Below are 18,166 nucleotides of genomic sequence, written 5' to 3'. Positions count from 1 at the left end.
TTCAACACCCAGAAGATGGAATAGAGCAAAAGTAACATGCCTAGGTTTTTAGATTTTTAGAGTATTAATCTAATTAAGCATGCAAAACAGAAGAGATGCAGACATGATGGCAATCAAAATTGTATTTTTTAAAATATTTTTGTCATACATTTTTCCCAAACAGATCAAGTAGTCAACAAATTAATTCAACCCAATGCAAAAATATATTTCACAGAAAGAACACTCTTACAGAACAATTGTGTACAATACTTTGTCAAAACAAAGTTTTCCTAGATGCACTTTTCATCTTGCACTTGTCTCTGGTGCTGAGTGACTGGCTAAATATATCTACTTTCACTGACTCTCAGCCAACAGCACGTGGCTCCTTCTGAAATAAACAGACCTCGTTTTCATGGGTACATATCAGTCTCACTGCAACCGAAAGAAAAAAAGCTTATCCAACCTCTTACCCAACATTACCCATCTAGTTCAGCTGTGACGCGCTTAATGTGTCACGTGCTGACCCCAATATATGACGCCTGCTTGTTCAAAAGTTTTTTTAACCAAATCTGTTTTTTACCATGAAAATGATTTCACCTGAAGACAATGGTGACAAAGCATGCTGATATTAACACAATTTAAATGGAATTGTTAAGTTTCAGAATCAGAAAGAAATTGCTAATGCTACAACTACGCAGAGGGAAAGACATACAATGTATGTACAAGACATACAAGTGCACAGAGAGACAGACATACATTTATGAGTAAAAATAAAGTAAAAATAAGCACTAAAAATAAGTATACAGTAAACAGTTTGATTTCATTAATTGTTTAGATGAATTAGGTCAATAGCTAAATGAATGTACATTTTATTTATATGTAGAACATTGTAAGTACATTGTATGTAACACTACATATCTTTTTTTAGACGTTCAAAATAGAGGCTTATATTCAGGTCAATGTGGTACGTTAATGTGGTACGTTAAGTATGTACTGTGTACATTTTTAAGATTTTGAATTTTATCAAACTGTGATAATATTGCAAACTGCCATACCACATATTGAAATTCAATTAATGACAATTTAGTTTGTAAAACCCAGTCTGCTGTTATATACATGTTAACATACATTTCAAACTGAAATTCTGACTACAACGCAGTCAGTTATCGAAGAAAACTGTAGACATCTTCTAACTCCATGTCATCGTAGTTCAAATATCGAATAAGTATGGGAGGGAGGGGCAGACAACTGATCCTCAGCAGTGGAGTGCCAATCTGCATACGGATCTTCAGCCTGCAGAGCCGCATCAGGGTGTATGGTGGAGCTGGAACAGTAATGGTCAAATAATCAGTATTTTAAGTGTTTCCATGGAAACCTCATAATCATATCAATCATAAACCACACAATCACAAAAGCCGAGCAGTTGCGGCTGATGGTCACCAGACGGTGTCTGGAGCTGATCCTGTAGCTTATGTTCTTCAACTGAGCCACACTTCTCTGGTTGTGGACCCTTAATCAACTGATGATTTTTTTTTGTAATTTTGTTTCTTTTAAAGTGTAAGAAATTCTTAGAATTTATGTAAATTTACCTGTAAATTTACACACTGTGTAAATATAAGATGATTTGTCAGAAGGGTTTTATTCAAGATTCAAGATTGGTTTATTGTCAGTACAACAGTATACAGGGAGTGCAGAATTATTAGGCAAAATGAGTATTTTGTCCACATCATCCTCTTCATGCATGTTGTCTTACTCCAAGCTGTATAGGCTCGAAAGCCTACTACCAATTAAGCATATTAGGTGATGTGCATCTCTGTAATGAGAAGGGGTGTGGTCTAATGACATCAACACCCTACATCAGGTGAAGGACTTGACAGGCTCAGAAAAGTCAAAAATAGTGAGATATCTTGCAGAGGGATGCAGCACTCTTAAATTTGCAAAGCTTCTGAAGCGTGATCATCGAACAATCAAGTGTTTCATTCAAAATAGTCAACAGGGTCGCAAGAAGCGTGTGGAAAAACCAAGGCGCAAAATAACTGCCCATGAACTGAGAAAAGTCAAGCGTGCAGCTGCCAAGATGCCACTTACCACCAGTTTGGCCATATTTCAGAGCTGCAACATCACTGGAGTGCCCAAAAGCACAAGGTGTGCAATACTCAGAGATATGGCCAAGGTAAGAAAGGCTGAAAGACGACCACCACTGAACAAGACACACAAGCTGAAACGTCAAGACTGGGCCAAGAAATATCTCAAGACTGATTTTTCTAAGGTTTTATGGACTGATGAAATGAGAGTGAGTCTTGATGGGCCAGATGGATGGGCCCGTGGCTGGATTGGTAAAGGGCAGAGAGCTCCAGTCCGACTCAGACGCCAGCAAGGTATAGGTGGACTACTGGTTTGGGCTGGTATCATCAAAGATGAGCTTGTGGGGCCTTTTCGGGTTGAGGATGGAGTGAAGCTCAACTCCCAGTCCTACTGCCAGCTTCTGGAAGACACCTTCTTCAAGCAGTGGTACAGGAAGAAGTCTGCATCCTTCAAGAAAAACATGATTTTCATGCAGGATAATGCTCCATCACGTGTGTCCAAGTACTCCACAGCATGTCTGGCAAGAAAGGGTATAAAAGAAGAAAAACTAATGACATGGCCTCCTTGTTCACCTGATCTGAACCCCATTGAGAACCTGTGGTCCATCATCAAATGTGAGATTTACAAGGAGGGAAAACAGTGAACAGTGTCTGGGAGGCTGTGGTTGCTGCTGCACGCAATGTTGATGGTGAACAGATCAAAACACTGACAGAATCCATGGATGGCAGGCTTTTGAGTGTCCTTGCAAAGAAAGGTGGCTATATTGGTCGCTGATTTGTTTTTGTTTTGTTTTTGAATGTCAGAAATGTATATTTGTGAATGTGGAGATGTTATATTAGTTTCACTGGTAAAAATAAATAATTGAAATGGGTATATATTTGTTTTTTGTTAAGTTGCCTAATAATTATGCACAGTAATAGTCACCTGCACACACAGATAGCTAAAATAGCTAAAAAAACTAAAAACTACTTCCAAAAACATTCAGCTTTGATATTAATTAGTTTTTTGGGTTCATTGAGAACATGGTTGTTGTTCAATAATAAAATTATTCCTCAAAAATACAACTTGCCTAATAATTCTGCACTCCCTGTATACATGTATTGAAATGCTATTTCAAACAGACCCCCCATAGTGCAATCGTAAAAGAAAGAAAAATATATTTATGTATATATATGTACATACACACTAAACTAAACTATACTAACTAAAACAAAAACATAAAATACTGTACAGGACTATAAAAGAAAAGTAAAATATTTCTGTACACTGAACAAACATGTGCAAAATGAGCAGAAATGTGCAAAATGAGCAGAATGTTAGAAAGTGCTTAATGTGTATTGTTGTTGAGTTTAAATTTTTTTGGTGATGGCAGTGCATTGAGAGCTCTGAATGCTTATGAACTACAGGCTCATGAAGGTTTGGGAAACACAATGTCTGTTGTGTTTATGTCTGTTGAAATACCTTCATATAGTTTATAAGACATGTTTTAATGAATTTATTTAAAGGTCCCATGACATGAACATCTCACTTTGTGGGATTATTTAACATTAATACGAGTTCCCCCAGCCTGTCTATGGTCCTGCAGTGGCTAGAAATGGCGATAAGTGTAAAGGGTGCTTTGGTCATTTGCTTCAGAGTACAGAGAGCGGCAGCTCAGACGGTTGGATCTGGAATTTAGCCCGTTATGTCATTATAAGGGGAAAGGTTACCACCCCTTACCTCATGCTTTGCCCACACAAAGAATTTCGCTCCCTTCCCTGTCATGCCATGGGGTGAGAAGGAGACGCAAATGAAATGAAAAAAAACAATAATCTTTAATAAACGAAAAGAACAAGAACACGAGGGCCATTAACAACATAGAGAATAATGTAGCATAACTGTCCAACTAAAACACAACAATGTAGGACGAGGGAGAACCCTTGTGGGCATGTGACTGGCAGCATCTGGCAGCATAGTCCAGGACTGCCTTGTCATCACACACCCCTAAAAAAGTAGCTCCACCGACCGCTATGACTTGTAAACAAGCGGAGCATTGCAGCTGCTCTGTGATTGGATGTAAAAATGAGCACAAATGTATTTGTGGGTTAAATTTTTTTCTGTAAAATGACAACGACTCCCTCTCTGCACCAAACATCATGGTTGGTGAATGGTGTTGATGACATCATTTCCGCGAATGCCCGCTCACTTCTATAGGCCGCTCTCCTCCTTGTCCCACCACTCTCCTCATTAGCATTTAAAGCTACAGACACCGAAACGGCGCGTCGTGGGAAATCTCATAGTGAGACTGGATCAAAGTGGCTGTAATTCTTCCCCATGGCTGAATTTCAGTTAGAGACTTTAGATACATTATTAGGGGACCAACTAAGACCGACATAAAAGAAAAAAACATATATCAGGGTCATTGCAACTGAAATCTACCCTTTTACTGACTTGATTTTTCTTTGATGTGGGGGAATTCCTTGAAGCCTCTCAGATGATCAATGAGCCTGGAACATAGTTTCACATGGCTTGCATAGTCTAATATAAGGTCTATGATGGGTCCAGCCCGAGGGCTAAATCTGGGATCAGCGATCATCTCACAGAACTGAAAATGAAGCAAAGATCAAAAAATTTGAAAACACCAACTGGACACAACATGTGACATTACTAACAAATTACTGAAGTCACTCTAACCTGTACAGTTTCAGGGGGCATCTCCAATGTGCAGTTTAGATCATGTCTCCTGCTGACGATGGTATTGACCGGTGGATGAAGGCCAGTCCCATGCACACAGTCAAAACAAGCGTTGGCGTCGCAGCCATTTTTCATCAGATACTTGAACATAGCCAGATAATTCATGCAGAACATCAGGGCACCTGGGAAGGTTGTGGGGTGGGTGGGGATGTAGACATTTACATTGGCTCCATGCTCCACCAGCAGAGTGACCATTTCCATGTTACCCTTCCTCACTGCCACTAGGAGGGGCTTGAAAAAGTCCATGTTTGGGTTAGCCCCAGCATCTAGTAGCATTTCTACTGCTTCTAAGTTGCTGTTCCTGACTGCAAAGTAGAGTGCAGTGCTGCGCCGATCCTCATACATTTTCGACCATTCCAGCGAAAGTGTGGCGTTCACGTCAAAGCCGGACTCGATTAGAACCTCCAGAACCTCATCTCTGTTTCGTTCAGCAGCCAGGTGGAGAGGACTGATTCCACTGCGTCTTATTACTGTTCTGCTGGTGCGGGGAATCAGCATGGACACAATTCTGCACAAGCAGGGAAAGATAAAACAGGAATCAAAGAGTAGAAAAAGCCTCAACCCATGAGCAACATGCCGAGATCCCACTATTTGTATTTTGTTGAGGCAGCAAAATTATTGATATTTGTGTGTTGTGAGATTCTTCTGTTCTGTTTACTGACTTGATTTTTTTTTTGATGTGGGGGAATTCCTTGAAGCATATAGTCCAGAAAAAGGTAGCATATAGTCCAGCATATATTTAATATTGGTTACATTTATCTTCAATAAGCCATTATAACAGCAATAACAGTTTAAAGTTTAATTGGACTTAAATGTTTTATACCCAGAAAGAAACATAAACTTCATGGACATAAACACTTGATCTGCAGGCTCTCTTGGCTCTAGACTCAGGGTTGCCAGATTGGGTGTTTCTGATTTGTCAAGAAGAGGTAACAAAAAGCCAGTACAAAAAAAACAAATGCACACTATTATATAGGGGCCAGTGGTGGCCTGGCGGTTAAGGAAGTGGCCCCGTAATCAGAAGGTTGCCGTTTCCAATCCGCCAAGTTGCCACTGAGCAAAGCACCGTCCCCACACACTGCTCCCTGGGCACCTGTCATGGCTGCCCAATGCTCACTAAGGGTGATGGTTAAAAGCAGAGAACACATTTCATTGTGTGCACAGTGTGCTGTGCTGCAGTGTATCACAATGACAATCACTTTTCTTTCACTTTTTAATTGAAAAACATAATCAGACAGTTTAAGAGGTCAGCAAGGTCAGCAAGCCTGGGAAAAGAAAAACTACAGATAATTATAGTATGTAGGCCTCATCTAGTATGTAGGCCTTATCTTTACACCCTACAGTACTGTGCAAAAGTTATTGGCAAAAATCTGTAAACAAAGAATGCTTCGCAAAATCAAAACAATAATGCTTTTTTTTTTTTTTAAAGAAATTACAAAATGCTGTTTCTTTTCACCAAATCAATAATTGGTGTTACTACCCTTCAAACCAACATAATTTCTTATACATACACGTACACAAAAGGGCAGGGATTTTGCAAAATTATATCTAGGTGTATGAGCAATCAATTATACCAAGCACAGTAATTTCCTGTGAAAGAAATAGCTGGAGGATTAATATCAGGAGGATTAAAACACATTTCTCGTCTGTTCAATAACTGCATTTTGTTAAGTAAACTTTTATTTTTGAAAGCATCCTCAGTTCATAGTATTTTTCACACCTGCATAAAACTTTTTCTCTGTGCTTTATATTGTAATGTAATCATTTCAAACAACCTACCTCACATGCCCATTTTTTGCAGCAATGTGGAGAGCGGTCAGTCCAGCTTTGTTTGTTCGGTTGACATCAGCCTTATTTGACAGAAGAAGTGCGACAACCTCCTCATGACCATTTTTGGAAGCTTCATACAAAGCCGTTGCTCCATCATTTGCCTGTGAATTAATGTTTGCCCCTGGAGCATATAGAACTTATATAACTATAGACTTCAAATGAAACTTAACTACAAGCCCTGTTTGAAAAGAGAGGAGAATGGTGGCCTTATTGTTACCACACATTGGCCAAACTCACCAACTTTTATCAAGATCTTCAGTACCTCTGTACCTCCACTCTGGGCAGCCATGAAAATAGGCTCGATGCCGTAGATGGTTTCAGCAAAAATCTTCGCTCCTGCTTGAATCAGTAGTTTGCTTATGGCGACATTGTGGTTTTTGACAGCCTCGTGAAGTGGCGTGACTCCCTGGATGCTGCTCCTGGACACATTGGCCCCACAACTGAGCAGGACCTCCACTACCTCCTCAGCCGATTTCTCACAAGCTGGTAAAAGACAGGAAGTTGACCTGGTCATGGTTCATAGGAATCTCAAGCATATTTTGCAGAATATTTTTATTCAGTACCTTTGTAAAGGGCAGTTTCTCCTACATTGTTAGATATGTTTGGATCTGCTCCCTTCATGAGAAGATACTTGACAATGGACAGGTGTTTACGGGCCACTGCCAGTATGATGGGTGTCTGGTTCCGGTTGGTGCGCCTGTTTATTGTATCTGGGTAGGCTGTTGATGGAGTAAAATTAAAAAAAAATAAGTGTCAATGAACATGCATGCAACACCAAAAATGCTGCTGGGTAAAGATGGAAGCGTTACCATGGAGCAAAACCTTGAGACATTCCAGATGTCCGCAGTAGGCTGCATTGTGTAATGGTATCCAGCCATCTTTGTTGGGTTTGTTCACATTCTTAGGAGATTCCTTTCTGATGAATTGACTCAAAGCCTCAGCATCACCTTTCCACACGGCTGACAGAAGGGGGTCTAGATCTCTGCAATTTTTACAATGTTTGCAAATTGTGATGATTTAGCTTAAGGAAATAACCCCTCCAGGAGTTTATAATGGTGTGACCTAGACTGTAAACTCAAACTGACCCAAAATTCCACGAATACAGCTTTGCGGCACCAAAATTATGACTGAATAAGTGCCATCTCCTCACCAATCATTTCATCATTTCATTCCAAGGGCATAAAACGCTGAGTCAAATTTCACCAAATTTACCATGCTTGCCCACATTGCCCACGCTTGTGTTTTACCTCCTTTTTCTGGGGACGCGAGCTGCTTTACTGATTTCAGAAGTAACTCTCCAAGTGAGCTAGGAAGTAATGCTTAACTACAAAATAAATAGTGGTGGTCTGTCATACAATGTAATATAACTTGCTTATTTAATGGGGATAAATGATGGTGTTATTTTAAAAAATGGGATTTAAATGGGATTTAAACAATGCAGTGGCAAATTAAACATGGTTTACCCCATGAACCGACTTCCTTACTACCACAGTCTTATAAAAAAAACATTCAAAATCATTGCAAAAACAATATTGTCTAACTTTGCTGCTTCCACAGTGACGTGGAGGAATCCGTTGTGTCGTGTCCAGGCAACCACTTGCTCTTTTTCAGGACGGAAGAAATGGCTCTGAGAATCTCGGCTTATTTTTTGCTCTTGAGTTTCACTGGAAGCAGAGGGATGTTCTAGACCACAACATCTGCTTCTGTGTGCAAACACGTCAAGAGTCAACTTCCTTTTCGAGAGTGTTGTTTAATGTGTAATGTCTGACTGTTGGACGTGATGTTACCTATTGGAGCTGGTTATTGGTGGTTGTGGTGGGTTGGCAGATGGGGGAATGGTGTTATGTTGGTGAGCGAAACCTCGCCGTGCTGACAGATCCGGTGGGCTGAGGCATGTTGTTTTTTCTGCATCAGCCAGACTGCGCTCAATGGCCAGCTGAATCAGCTGCTCGTCGGATAATTTACTGTAGGCACTGTAGTCTTCAAATTCTTGACAAGAGCCTGTGGATACCGGAGTAGAGATGCTGGCAGCAGCCATGAAGATCCTGGGTGGTTGGAAGAGTCTGTCAGTACAAGCATTTGGCCTAAAAAATGTTAAGTGAGCAGAAGATTACCAGGGATTACCCAAAAGAAGACCCAGGTTCAAATCCTGCTTACTACCATTGTGTCCCTGAGCAAGACACTTAACCCTAAAATTGCTCCAGGGGGACTGTCCCTGTAACTACTGATTGTAAGTCGCTCTGGATAAGGGCGTCTGATAAATGCCTTAAATGTAAATGTAACTGAGTCTGTATTGCCTCTATTGTGTCTATCATGCACCTAAAGGAAATCAAATAGAACATATGGAATATACATGTTTGTACATGAGGACATGTTTGAATTTAATGATGACTGCAAATAAGACCATAAGTTACACAATGTCCCAGACTTCCTTTAAAAATTTGATGATCAGTTCAACGTCTCCTCATTTAATTATTTACAGCAACAGACAATTTAAGCAAGAGCACATAAACCTTTACATGATTCAAACAAGCCAAGTACAGGATGATTTAAGAAGCACGCAATCAAGAACAAGTTGCATCAGCAGCAAATAAATTCTGCCTTTGATCAGAGCACATCTATGGTTCTTCCATTTACAACATCAGGGTGGACACTTCTGTTCTAACTCATTTGCTCATGTCTGCCTATAACACAAACCTCTTCTTGCGGTTTTCATTGACATTCATGTTTCAAACTCTTCTTGTATTCAACATGGTGTTCGAGCAGAAGGATTTTTTTTATTTAAATAGAACATAGTTTTCAATTATGGTGATTTATTAAATGTGCAGCATATAAAAAAGATCCTGAAATGACTTACCTAAACGGTATTCTTCTCCCCACTGTTAAAATGAAATTAGAATGAGATGTAGGTCTTACTCTGCAGTGTGGTTTATAGAAGGGGATGTTTACCATCTGCCCACTCCTCTAGTTTTTGCTTGGGTGGCTGCAGCCTGTGTCACTTGCCCTGGTCGATGAAGGCGTATCTGGCACCCAGCGCTGGATACTTTTAGAAGGGAAGGGGTATGGGGTAAACAATTCTAAACTGGGTCACAGGATTAGTATTTAGACACAGTGTAAAGTCAAACCTATTTTTTCCTTATACAATTCAGCTTTCATTACACTTTTGCCAGTTTGGAACCGAGTCTGTATTGCCTCTATTGTCTCTATCATGCACATAAAGGTAATCAAATAGAACAAAAGCAATATGCATGTTTATTAAATCATATACCACATATCAAATGCCATTTTTAAGCTTTGTTAAAAGATATTATATTCAGTTTCTTCAGTAATGTCTTGATCCTAAAATTCCAGTGGGAAGGAGCCTCAGGATTTTTGCACTATTCGTACAACACTAGAAGACATTTAAACTGTGTGCTTGATGAACTATGATTCAGCGTAGTTCAGGTATGCTGTAATCTTTCCCGGCAGATTGAGAGTTTTAAGACGCTCCAGTCTCCGGACTCCCACCAGCTGGCGAATCTTCAGTCTGCACAGATGCATTAGTGGGCGAGGAAGCGCTGGAGGAGTTCAAGGACCAAATTAAAGAAGCAATACAATTTCATTTAACCTTTCTCCAATGCCTAAATGTGAACATTCAAATTTCAACATGACTCTCTGTGTGACAAGTCTAGCAGCAAACTTACTGGCTTTCATCTTGATATGAATCCATCCACCATAGCTATCCAGATGTTCGATGAGTCGGTCACAGAGTTTCGTTTGGCCCACATAGTCCAGAAGAACATCAATAACTGGTCCTGCCCAATGGCTGATGGTTGGCCTGGATAACATCTCACAAAACTGATCACAGAAACCCACACTGTAAAAATACATATGCTAATTCAACTTAGCAGTCATTGTGCTACTTTGAAGGTTCATTACCTGTAGGCAGGAGCTGATGCCGGTTTGCACGGTGAACTGCAGGACATGTGTAGCCTTGTATGGTCTCTTTCCACAGCTACACTGGAAACACGACATGGCATCACACCCGTAGTCCATCAGACACTTGAGCACCGCGAGGTTGGTCCCTGAGAGCAAGACAGCAGCTGGGAAGCTTGTAGACTGGGTTGGAACGTTGGCATTGATATGGGCACCATGCTTCAGTAACAAAGAGACCATGTTTACATAGCCCTGTTTTACAGCCACCAGCAAGGGGTTAAAGGTGTCCAGGTTTGGGCCTGCCCCAGCCTCCAGGAGCATGCCTGCAGCATTCAAGTTGCTGTTGACGACCGCAAAGTAGAGTGGTGTGGTGCGGCGGTCCTCATACATGCAGGACCAGTCGCTGGAGAGTTGGCTATTGGCATCAAAGCCAGCTTCAATCAGCATCTCCAGGGTGTCATCTTCATCATTTTCAGCTGCCAGATGAAGGGGGCTGATGCCACTGTGTTGTAATTTAACACTGCTGGTGACAGGGATCAACAACGACACAATGCTGTTTGAAGGCAAACAGAAAAGAAAAATCTGAGTTAATACAATCAGGGCCCTATTCTTAAAGGTCCCCTATTATGATTTTCTTTTGCTTTTATATAGGTCTTATATTTGCACTTAATTTTGTATTGTTGTGTCCCTGATCTATCATCCAAGAATTCCTTTAATTTAAAAAAAAACTTTTAACCTTTTCAAATGACAATAAAGCTCTACCCTCCTATCAACAGTAATATTTTTACAACTATTACTATTTGTAGCAAAATTGCATTCATGATTAGGAGAAATCTCAATTGGCATTTCAGATCCAATCTTTTTAGTTTTGCATATTAATAATAAACAGGTACAATAAACAGGTTCGGCACCTCATAGACAGGGCGGAGGTAGAGATAAAATACAAGGCCATATGGGACATAATTTGCATGCATTTTAACATGTGCTTTGATCTGTGCATGAGCTCAACACAACCATGCATTACGTGTGCTTTCTTTGTACAGGGCACGCGTGACGCCTGCTTCACAGCACCTGCTCTGACCAGGGATCACGCATGGTCCAGAATGCCTGGTCTGACCCGCAAATTTCTCCTCCCCTGACATAACAACGAGCTCGTCATCCTATGTGACAACAGTACGGCGAGCTGGAGAGGACAGGTGGGGTGAGATGAGGTGCCTGTTGTTCGTATTTCACAGCTGTCTCCAAATTATTTGGCAAGGCATAATGAACTACACGGCTGTTTCAAAGTGGATTTTTGCGTGATTAATTTGCATGTTTACGGTCCAGTTAAAGTTGTGACATTCTTGAATCATCTTTATCACCCTCACTGAGGTTCACAGCCAAGTGCAGAACAAAGTCGTCACATTCTTTGGAGAAAAGAGACTTGAAAACCCATTACTGTGGTTGAAGGCTAACAATAAAATATATCCCATGTTTGCCAGGTCAGCCAAGTGGGGCAGTGGTGGCCTAGCGGGTAACAGACCCATAGAAGGTTGTGGGTTCGAATCCTGATCCGTCAAGGTTCCACTGAGCAAATCACCGTCCCCACACACTGCTCCCCGGGCGCCTGTCATTGCTGCCCACTGCTCACCAAGGGTGATGGTTAAAAGCGGACACATTTCACTGTGTTACTGTGTGCTGTGCTGCAGTGTTTCACAATGACAATCACTTCACTTTAACTTTCAAAGAAAATGCAGACATGCTTTTCTCAATGCTTTTGCATTGCAATGCAAAGCGTCTGAACAGACAATATGTTGCATCCGACCGAGATTCAGAACTTTGAACCAGTCCCACAATGAGATTTCCCCAGGACATGCGGTTTTGGTGTGTGTAGCTTTAAATGCTAATGAGGAGGAGAGTGTCCTAAGAAGTTTGTTGAAATGACGTCATCAACACTTTCATTTTTAGTTTTTCCAGAAAAATATTAAATGAACCCACTGGGTCTTCAAATTCTCACGTATCACGTCATGATGGTAAGTGGAGATACCTTTCCCCTTAGGTCATCACAAATTCCAGATCCGGCTGTCTGAGCTGCCGCTCTCTGAACGGTGAAGCAGAATGACCAAAGCACTCTTTACACCTGTCACATTTCTAGCCACTACAGGACCATAAACAGGCTAGGGGAACTCGTATTAATGTTAAATCATGAAATTTTCATGGCAGGGGACCTTTAAAGAGCTATAACAGCTGTAAAAAATGGGGAGTGTTCACTAATGTTGACACACACACACAAAAAAACCTTATAAACAAGAACAAGACTTCTTGCTACTTGTCTGTATCGTGAAAAATTAGAAATAACTACTTTGATTTTTTCTGTTCCCCAGCAGATTATCTTTAATATTATAGATTTTCAAAAACAAATTATAGATTTTTTAAAACATGATTTTCATTTGAAATACTTCATAAAGAACCCAATTACTCACTAACAATTACTCACTAGCAATAGTTTTTCCTAAAATATCAAATGCAAAACAACCGAAACTGCATTGCCTTTCCTTTTGCAATCCTTTTTTACAAAACCAAATTAATAATTCTGATTGGTGAATCTAACATTGTTTGACAGTTCAGTGTATTTTTTCTATACCTACAATATCCTCGCTTAGCAGCCACATGAAGAGGAAGGAGGCCACGTTTTTCCGGTTTGTTGGGATCTGCACCGTGAGAGAGAAGAATCTCCACGATCTTGTTATGACCATGTCTACAGGCCTCAAATAATGATGTGGCACCATCTTTAGCTTCTTTAGCAATTTCAGCCCCTATAGTATTTACAGCAAAGGCACATTTTTGAATGCAAGTTTATGTTATACAGGTAATATGGAAAATTTTGGATATTTTGTTATTGTAATTTTACTGATTTCAACTGAACTTGTAAGAACGTACCACTCTTAATCAGGAAGAGAAGGGTATCTACACTTCCACTCTGTGCCGCAATGAATAATGGAGAGATTCCATCATCACTGACCGCGTCCACCTTGGCTCCGTGCTCGACAAGCAGAGCCGTAACTGACAGGTTGTTGCGGGACGCCGCCTCATGCAGAGCTGTCCAACCCCCTGCGCACCTCCGATCCACCCTAGCACCAGAGCGAAGAATTCTCTGCACCATTTCGACATTGCCGACAACACTGGCTGGGGCAGAAATCACACTGTCTGAGCTGATATGCCCATTCTTTGCCAAATGAAAATTGTATTTATATTTACAACTGCAGACCAGTTTCAGGATTTTCAGAATTGGAAAAAAAGTCACCAAGTACCTTCATAAATAGGAGTTCTCTTGCTCTTGTCTGCTATGTTAGGGTCAGCACCCATGTCTAGAAGACACTGGGTACATGCGAAGTGACCTCTGGCTGCAGCCAGTATGAGAGGAGTCTGACTGGAGGTGGTCTGGTGGTTAATCATCTGTGGGGCAACTTCATAAAACCACATCAAGTCATTAAGTTAAATTAAATATAAAATAATCAATTTATGTGGATTGTATATAATAATCAACTTGGAATGATTCTTTCAAGCAGTTACCTAAAAGTAGTATCTTCATGCACTCTGCTTGGCCGTAATATGCTGCCTCATGTAGAGGTGTCCATCCATCCTTGTTTACTTGCAACTGATTCGATTCTGATGTCATCAAAATGTCCCTCATGACTCTTGCGTCACCTCTCCACACAGCCATGAGCAGTGGATCTTCATCTCTGTGTGAATATTTCAAATATGTTCCTTCATGTTTCAAATCCTGAAGTTGACTGTGAGACACTGTGGGGAGACACTTACACATCATTGTCAACTGTAACCTGCATAAGTCCATTTACTGCTTGCCATGTGACACAGGTCTTCTGGCAGTGCTTGCCACTAGATTGTGTGAACCTATAAAATGTTATACCATCAAATGTCATCAAATGACCTCACATTCAACAAATTTTACAACATTCATGTGATGCTGATGTGAGGTATCAACAAGGATCTGATAGCATTTTACACTGATCAGCCACAATTTTAAACCCACACTCGTGTGTTATCAACAGATCCTTTAAGTCTTGTACATTTTGTACCATGGATTGGACCTATTTTTTCTACAGATGATTGGCCAGATTGAGATATTGGGTAATTTAGACACTCTTGTCATCTGGAAGGGTGGTATGGGTCTAGTGGGAAATATATAACGTCACAGGTTCAAACCCCACTTACTTGAGTGTCTCCAGGGGGACTGTCCCTGTAAATACTGATTGTAAGTATTGCTCTGGATAAGTGTGTCTGATAAATGGCAGAAATATAACTGTTAATATAAAGAGACCTAAAAGAAACCACTGCCATCGGGCAATTGAGGTCTGAGTCCTTATAGGTGCTGCTGTCTCTTCTCCAGCAATGCACATGCACCCAAGCATTCACACGACCTATGACCCAGTGAGTCTCTGACCTGGTGGCTGGTTCACCAAGAACACCTAGGAACACTCCACATGACCTGCTGCTTTGAAGATGCTCAGACCCAGGCTTCTATTCTTAGAAATTTAGTCCCTTTCAGAGTCCAACCTTGACCTGCCCCGTCAATAACCGGGTAATCAATTTTAAAAACTGGTTAATGTGGCTGATCTGTTAATTTCATATCGTTTTTGTTTTTCTCTTCTAAAAGATGCCAGTGGTTGTCACTCACTTTGTTCTAAGCACACTTTTTTAAGAGGACGCAAGTTTATGAATAGTAGACACGGCAGCTGTCTGGTGACCCACTTTGTGTTGTGTTGGAGCCCCGCTGGTGTCTGCTGTCAGTAACTGATAGGTCACGGTCATCAGGTAAATAAGCAGGTCCTAAATTTAGCTGTGGGAAATTCAAGACCACGTGCGATGGTTAGGGGTGTTTTACCCAGATCGACAAATCAGCAAGTCTTATTTCAACCCACAGCAAGAGAAATCGAACAGGCGTCTGCAACAGTTCCTCATTGTTCTGCTGGTAATGCAGTTACTGCAGGGAGATGTTTTACCTGGTGGCGCTGGTTACAGCAGCCCCTGCTGCAAGGCTGTCACAGGAAGAGGTGACCAAGATGGGGTCCGTGGGAGCGTCAGACATCAGGGCATCATTCAGACTCATCTCAATGACGTCTGGTCAAGGGACTGTGACGTTTCGCCCTGTTACTTTTTGGTAGTGAAGATGAACGGTTTTTTTTCTCTGATGTTTCTGATCATTAAAATAAATACCATTGACTTTTTCTGAACCATGTTAGATGGCCATACCTGTAATATCACAGTTATAAAGCTACAACAGAAACATAATTGTATATCTGAATAATGAATGGATAAAAATAAATCAGCAGCAACAAATGTAGATAATGAACTATTGACAATGTATTTATTGGCCAGGACAGCATTAACAGCTTCTGGAAAATCTACAATGAAAATATTGCCTACCTTTAGTCCTTCAGCTTTCCCTGAAAGCTAGTGATGATAGCAAGGCTGCAGCTTCTGTACTTGTCTGTTACTGCTTCCCCACTACAAACACCACTGACACTTGTGGCAAATTTTTCAAGAGCTTTCAGTGACAAGAAAAACTTTCAACTTGGGTTGCAGGGGCCTGTTAGGGGGAGAGCAAGAGTACAGTATGCATTTTGCAGGTGACAGCTAGACACAGGCACAGTCCTCACCTAAAACAAAACTATAGGTAATTTTTCAGATGCGTGTTAATACATGCTTGTGTTAATGATTACATTTTGTAGATCACGTGACAATGAGCTTTATGGAGAACATTGGCTTTTCAGGAATCAACTCCGCAGACCAACCATTATTATTATTATTATTATTATTTTTGTTGTTGTTATTATTATAAATTAATTAATTTATGTATTTATTTTTATCTATGCATACCTTGACTCTTTTACACATATCACATTCTTGCCTTTTTTTGCACAATATTATTTGCTCATTATTCTCATTCTGTATACCTGCACATTCATACTGCTTTTTTCCACATTGAAGTCTCCATGTCTTTTTAATCAGGCCTAGTCTAACTGTCTTTCTCTGTTCCACAATTCTATTAGTACATCATTTTGTATTGTTGTGTTCCTGATGTATCATCCAAATCTGTAAACTAGGACAATAAAGCTCTACCTTCCAATTAGTAGTAGCATTATTTTTACTATTAGTATGAGTACATTTACATTTACATTTAAGGCATTTGGCAGATGCCCTTATCCAGAGCGACTTACAACGTGCTTCCATGTTACAATCAATGACGTCATCAATTCTGGTTCAATAGGATCCTCAACTATGAATACAATCTTTTTATTCACTCTGTTGTAGTTTCTATACATAAGTTAGACAATATGAAGGTTACAAGTTAATATAAATATTCTCTTAAGAGGAATGTCTTGAGCTATCGTTTGAAAATACTCAGTGACTGAGCTGTTCTGACCTCAAGGAAAAGTTCTTTCCACCACGAGGGGCCAAGACAGAGAAGAGTCTAGATGAGTGTCTTCCTTTTACCTTCAGAGATGGAGGGACCAGGCGAGCAGTACTGGAGGCTCTGAGTATACGAGGTGCAGTGCGAGGTGTAGTAAGGGCTGTGAGGTAGGATGGTGCTGCTCCATGTTGGCTTTGTAGGCCAGCATCAGTATTTTGAATCTGATGCGTGCAGCTACTGGGAGCCAGTGGAGGGAACGTAGCAGAGTAGTGGTGTGGACCTGGCGGTCCTTCATAAAACCAAGCCAGGACATGCAACTGCTATAATTTCTGTTTAATGTAGTTTTCTACACACATAATCTTATTTTTAAGAGATAAATTAAGTAGTTTGTGTCGGAGGGGTGCCCTTGTCCGAAGTTGTGTTGTCATCATAGTCACCCTGATGAATATGTGCATGAAAAAAAGAACAATATTTCTAAAAAGAAGACTTGTAATATGTTGGACATAATATTCACATATGAGGGTTGGGTTTTATGCCATCATCTGCCGTGGTTAAGGAAATTAATAAACACATTTTGCAGAATTTGGTAGAATATTGTATTTCTGTATTAATGTGGTGTTGTTAATGTAAATGACAAAAAATGTGTTGGATTAAATGTCTTAAGATTTATATGTGTGAATGTTTGAGTGTTCATACGTATAAACCACAGGCTCCTGCACCGTTATGAGCGCGACCTTGTCGCGTAGGCACCAGTGCGCATGCGTGTCACTAGCAGCCGGCTGCTGCACATGCCCGCTGGAGTGCAGCAGTTTTCACGTCAGCGACAACTCCCTAAAAGTATTCAAGGCTCCTGCAATGACAGTTACCAAGGCAACACTAATGGTCCAGTTATGCAAGGGTTGAGAAAAAAAGGAAACCCCAGCAAGGACCCTGTTTTTCCCCACGGCACCTGCAGTTTCTCCTAATCTGTAATCCGCTCCCACGAATGAAACACGCGGGCGACTGATATTAGATTACATTCGTTACATCAGCCCGAGATTCACAACGATTCACCTGCCATGTGGAGACAGTTTAGGGACATATTCACATTTTTTCACGCCCATCTGACCCCGGCAGCGGAGTTCCGCTTCAGAGGCTGAATAAAAAGTTCTCGTCGCCTCAGACCTGGTTCGGATGACGCTGTCTGCCACCATTGCGGGATGTTGCCAC

The 18,166-nt window shown here is 40.8% G+C and overlaps 1 protein-coding gene across 1 annotated transcript; it reads right to left on the bottom strand.

The window, feature by feature from the left end:
- Window positions 1-104: 104 nt before the first annotated feature.
- On the bottom strand, window positions 105-18,025 carry LOC114763708 (uncharacterized). Its single transcript, XM_028953465.1, has 21 exons — window positions 18,011-18,025; window positions 15,970-16,132; window positions 15,546-15,696; window positions 14,344-14,436; window positions 14,095-14,264; window positions 13,833-13,988; window positions 13,462-13,707; window positions 13,166-13,337; window positions 10,546-11,095; window positions 10,311-10,464; window positions 10,052-10,184; window positions 9,631-9,670; window positions 8,415-8,719; window positions 8,169-8,330; window positions 7,437-7,609; window positions 7,191-7,346; window positions 6,865-7,110; window positions 6,577-6,748; window positions 4,738-5,305; window positions 4,495-4,648; window positions 105-1,303 (listed from the first exon to the last, which is right to left on the bottom strand). Exons 3-21 carry the CDS (start codon window positions 15,650-15,652, stop codon window positions 1,143-1,145), a joined length of 3,918 nt encoding a protein of 1,305 aa, XP_028809298.1. The 5' UTR covers window positions 15,653-15,696; window positions 15,970-16,132; window positions 18,011-18,025; the 3' UTR covers window positions 105-1,142.
- Between the last annotated feature and the right edge of the window lie 141 nt (window positions 18,026-18,166).

This window comes from Denticeps clupeoides, chromosome 14, assembly GCF_900700375.1.
Source record: "Denticeps clupeoides chromosome 14, fDenClu1.1, whole genome shotgun sequence".
Taxonomy (NCBI): domain Eukaryota; kingdom Metazoa; phylum Chordata; class Actinopteri; order Clupeiformes; family Denticipitidae; genus Denticeps; species Denticeps clupeoides.
The sequence above is the reverse complement of the archived record's forward strand: the minus strand, read 5'-3'. Positions and strand labels throughout refer to the sequence as shown.

What these genes read in the sequence shown, in the direction of transcription:
- LOC114763708 (XM_028953465.1), bottom strand. Translation starts at nt 15,652, where the DNA reads ATGAGTCTGAATGATGCCCTGATGTCTGACGCTCCCACGGACCCCATC. An exon ending in GTTACAGTTGACAATGATGT is followed by an intron (nt 14,265 to 14,343) that starts GTAAGTGTCTCC and finishes ATATTCACACAG; the next exon opens with AGATGAAGATCCACTGCTCA. An exon ending in CATGAAGATACTACTTTTAG is followed by an intron (nt 13,989 to 14,094) that starts GTAACTGCTTGA and finishes GGTTTTATGAAG; the next exon opens with TTGCCCCACAGATGATTAAC.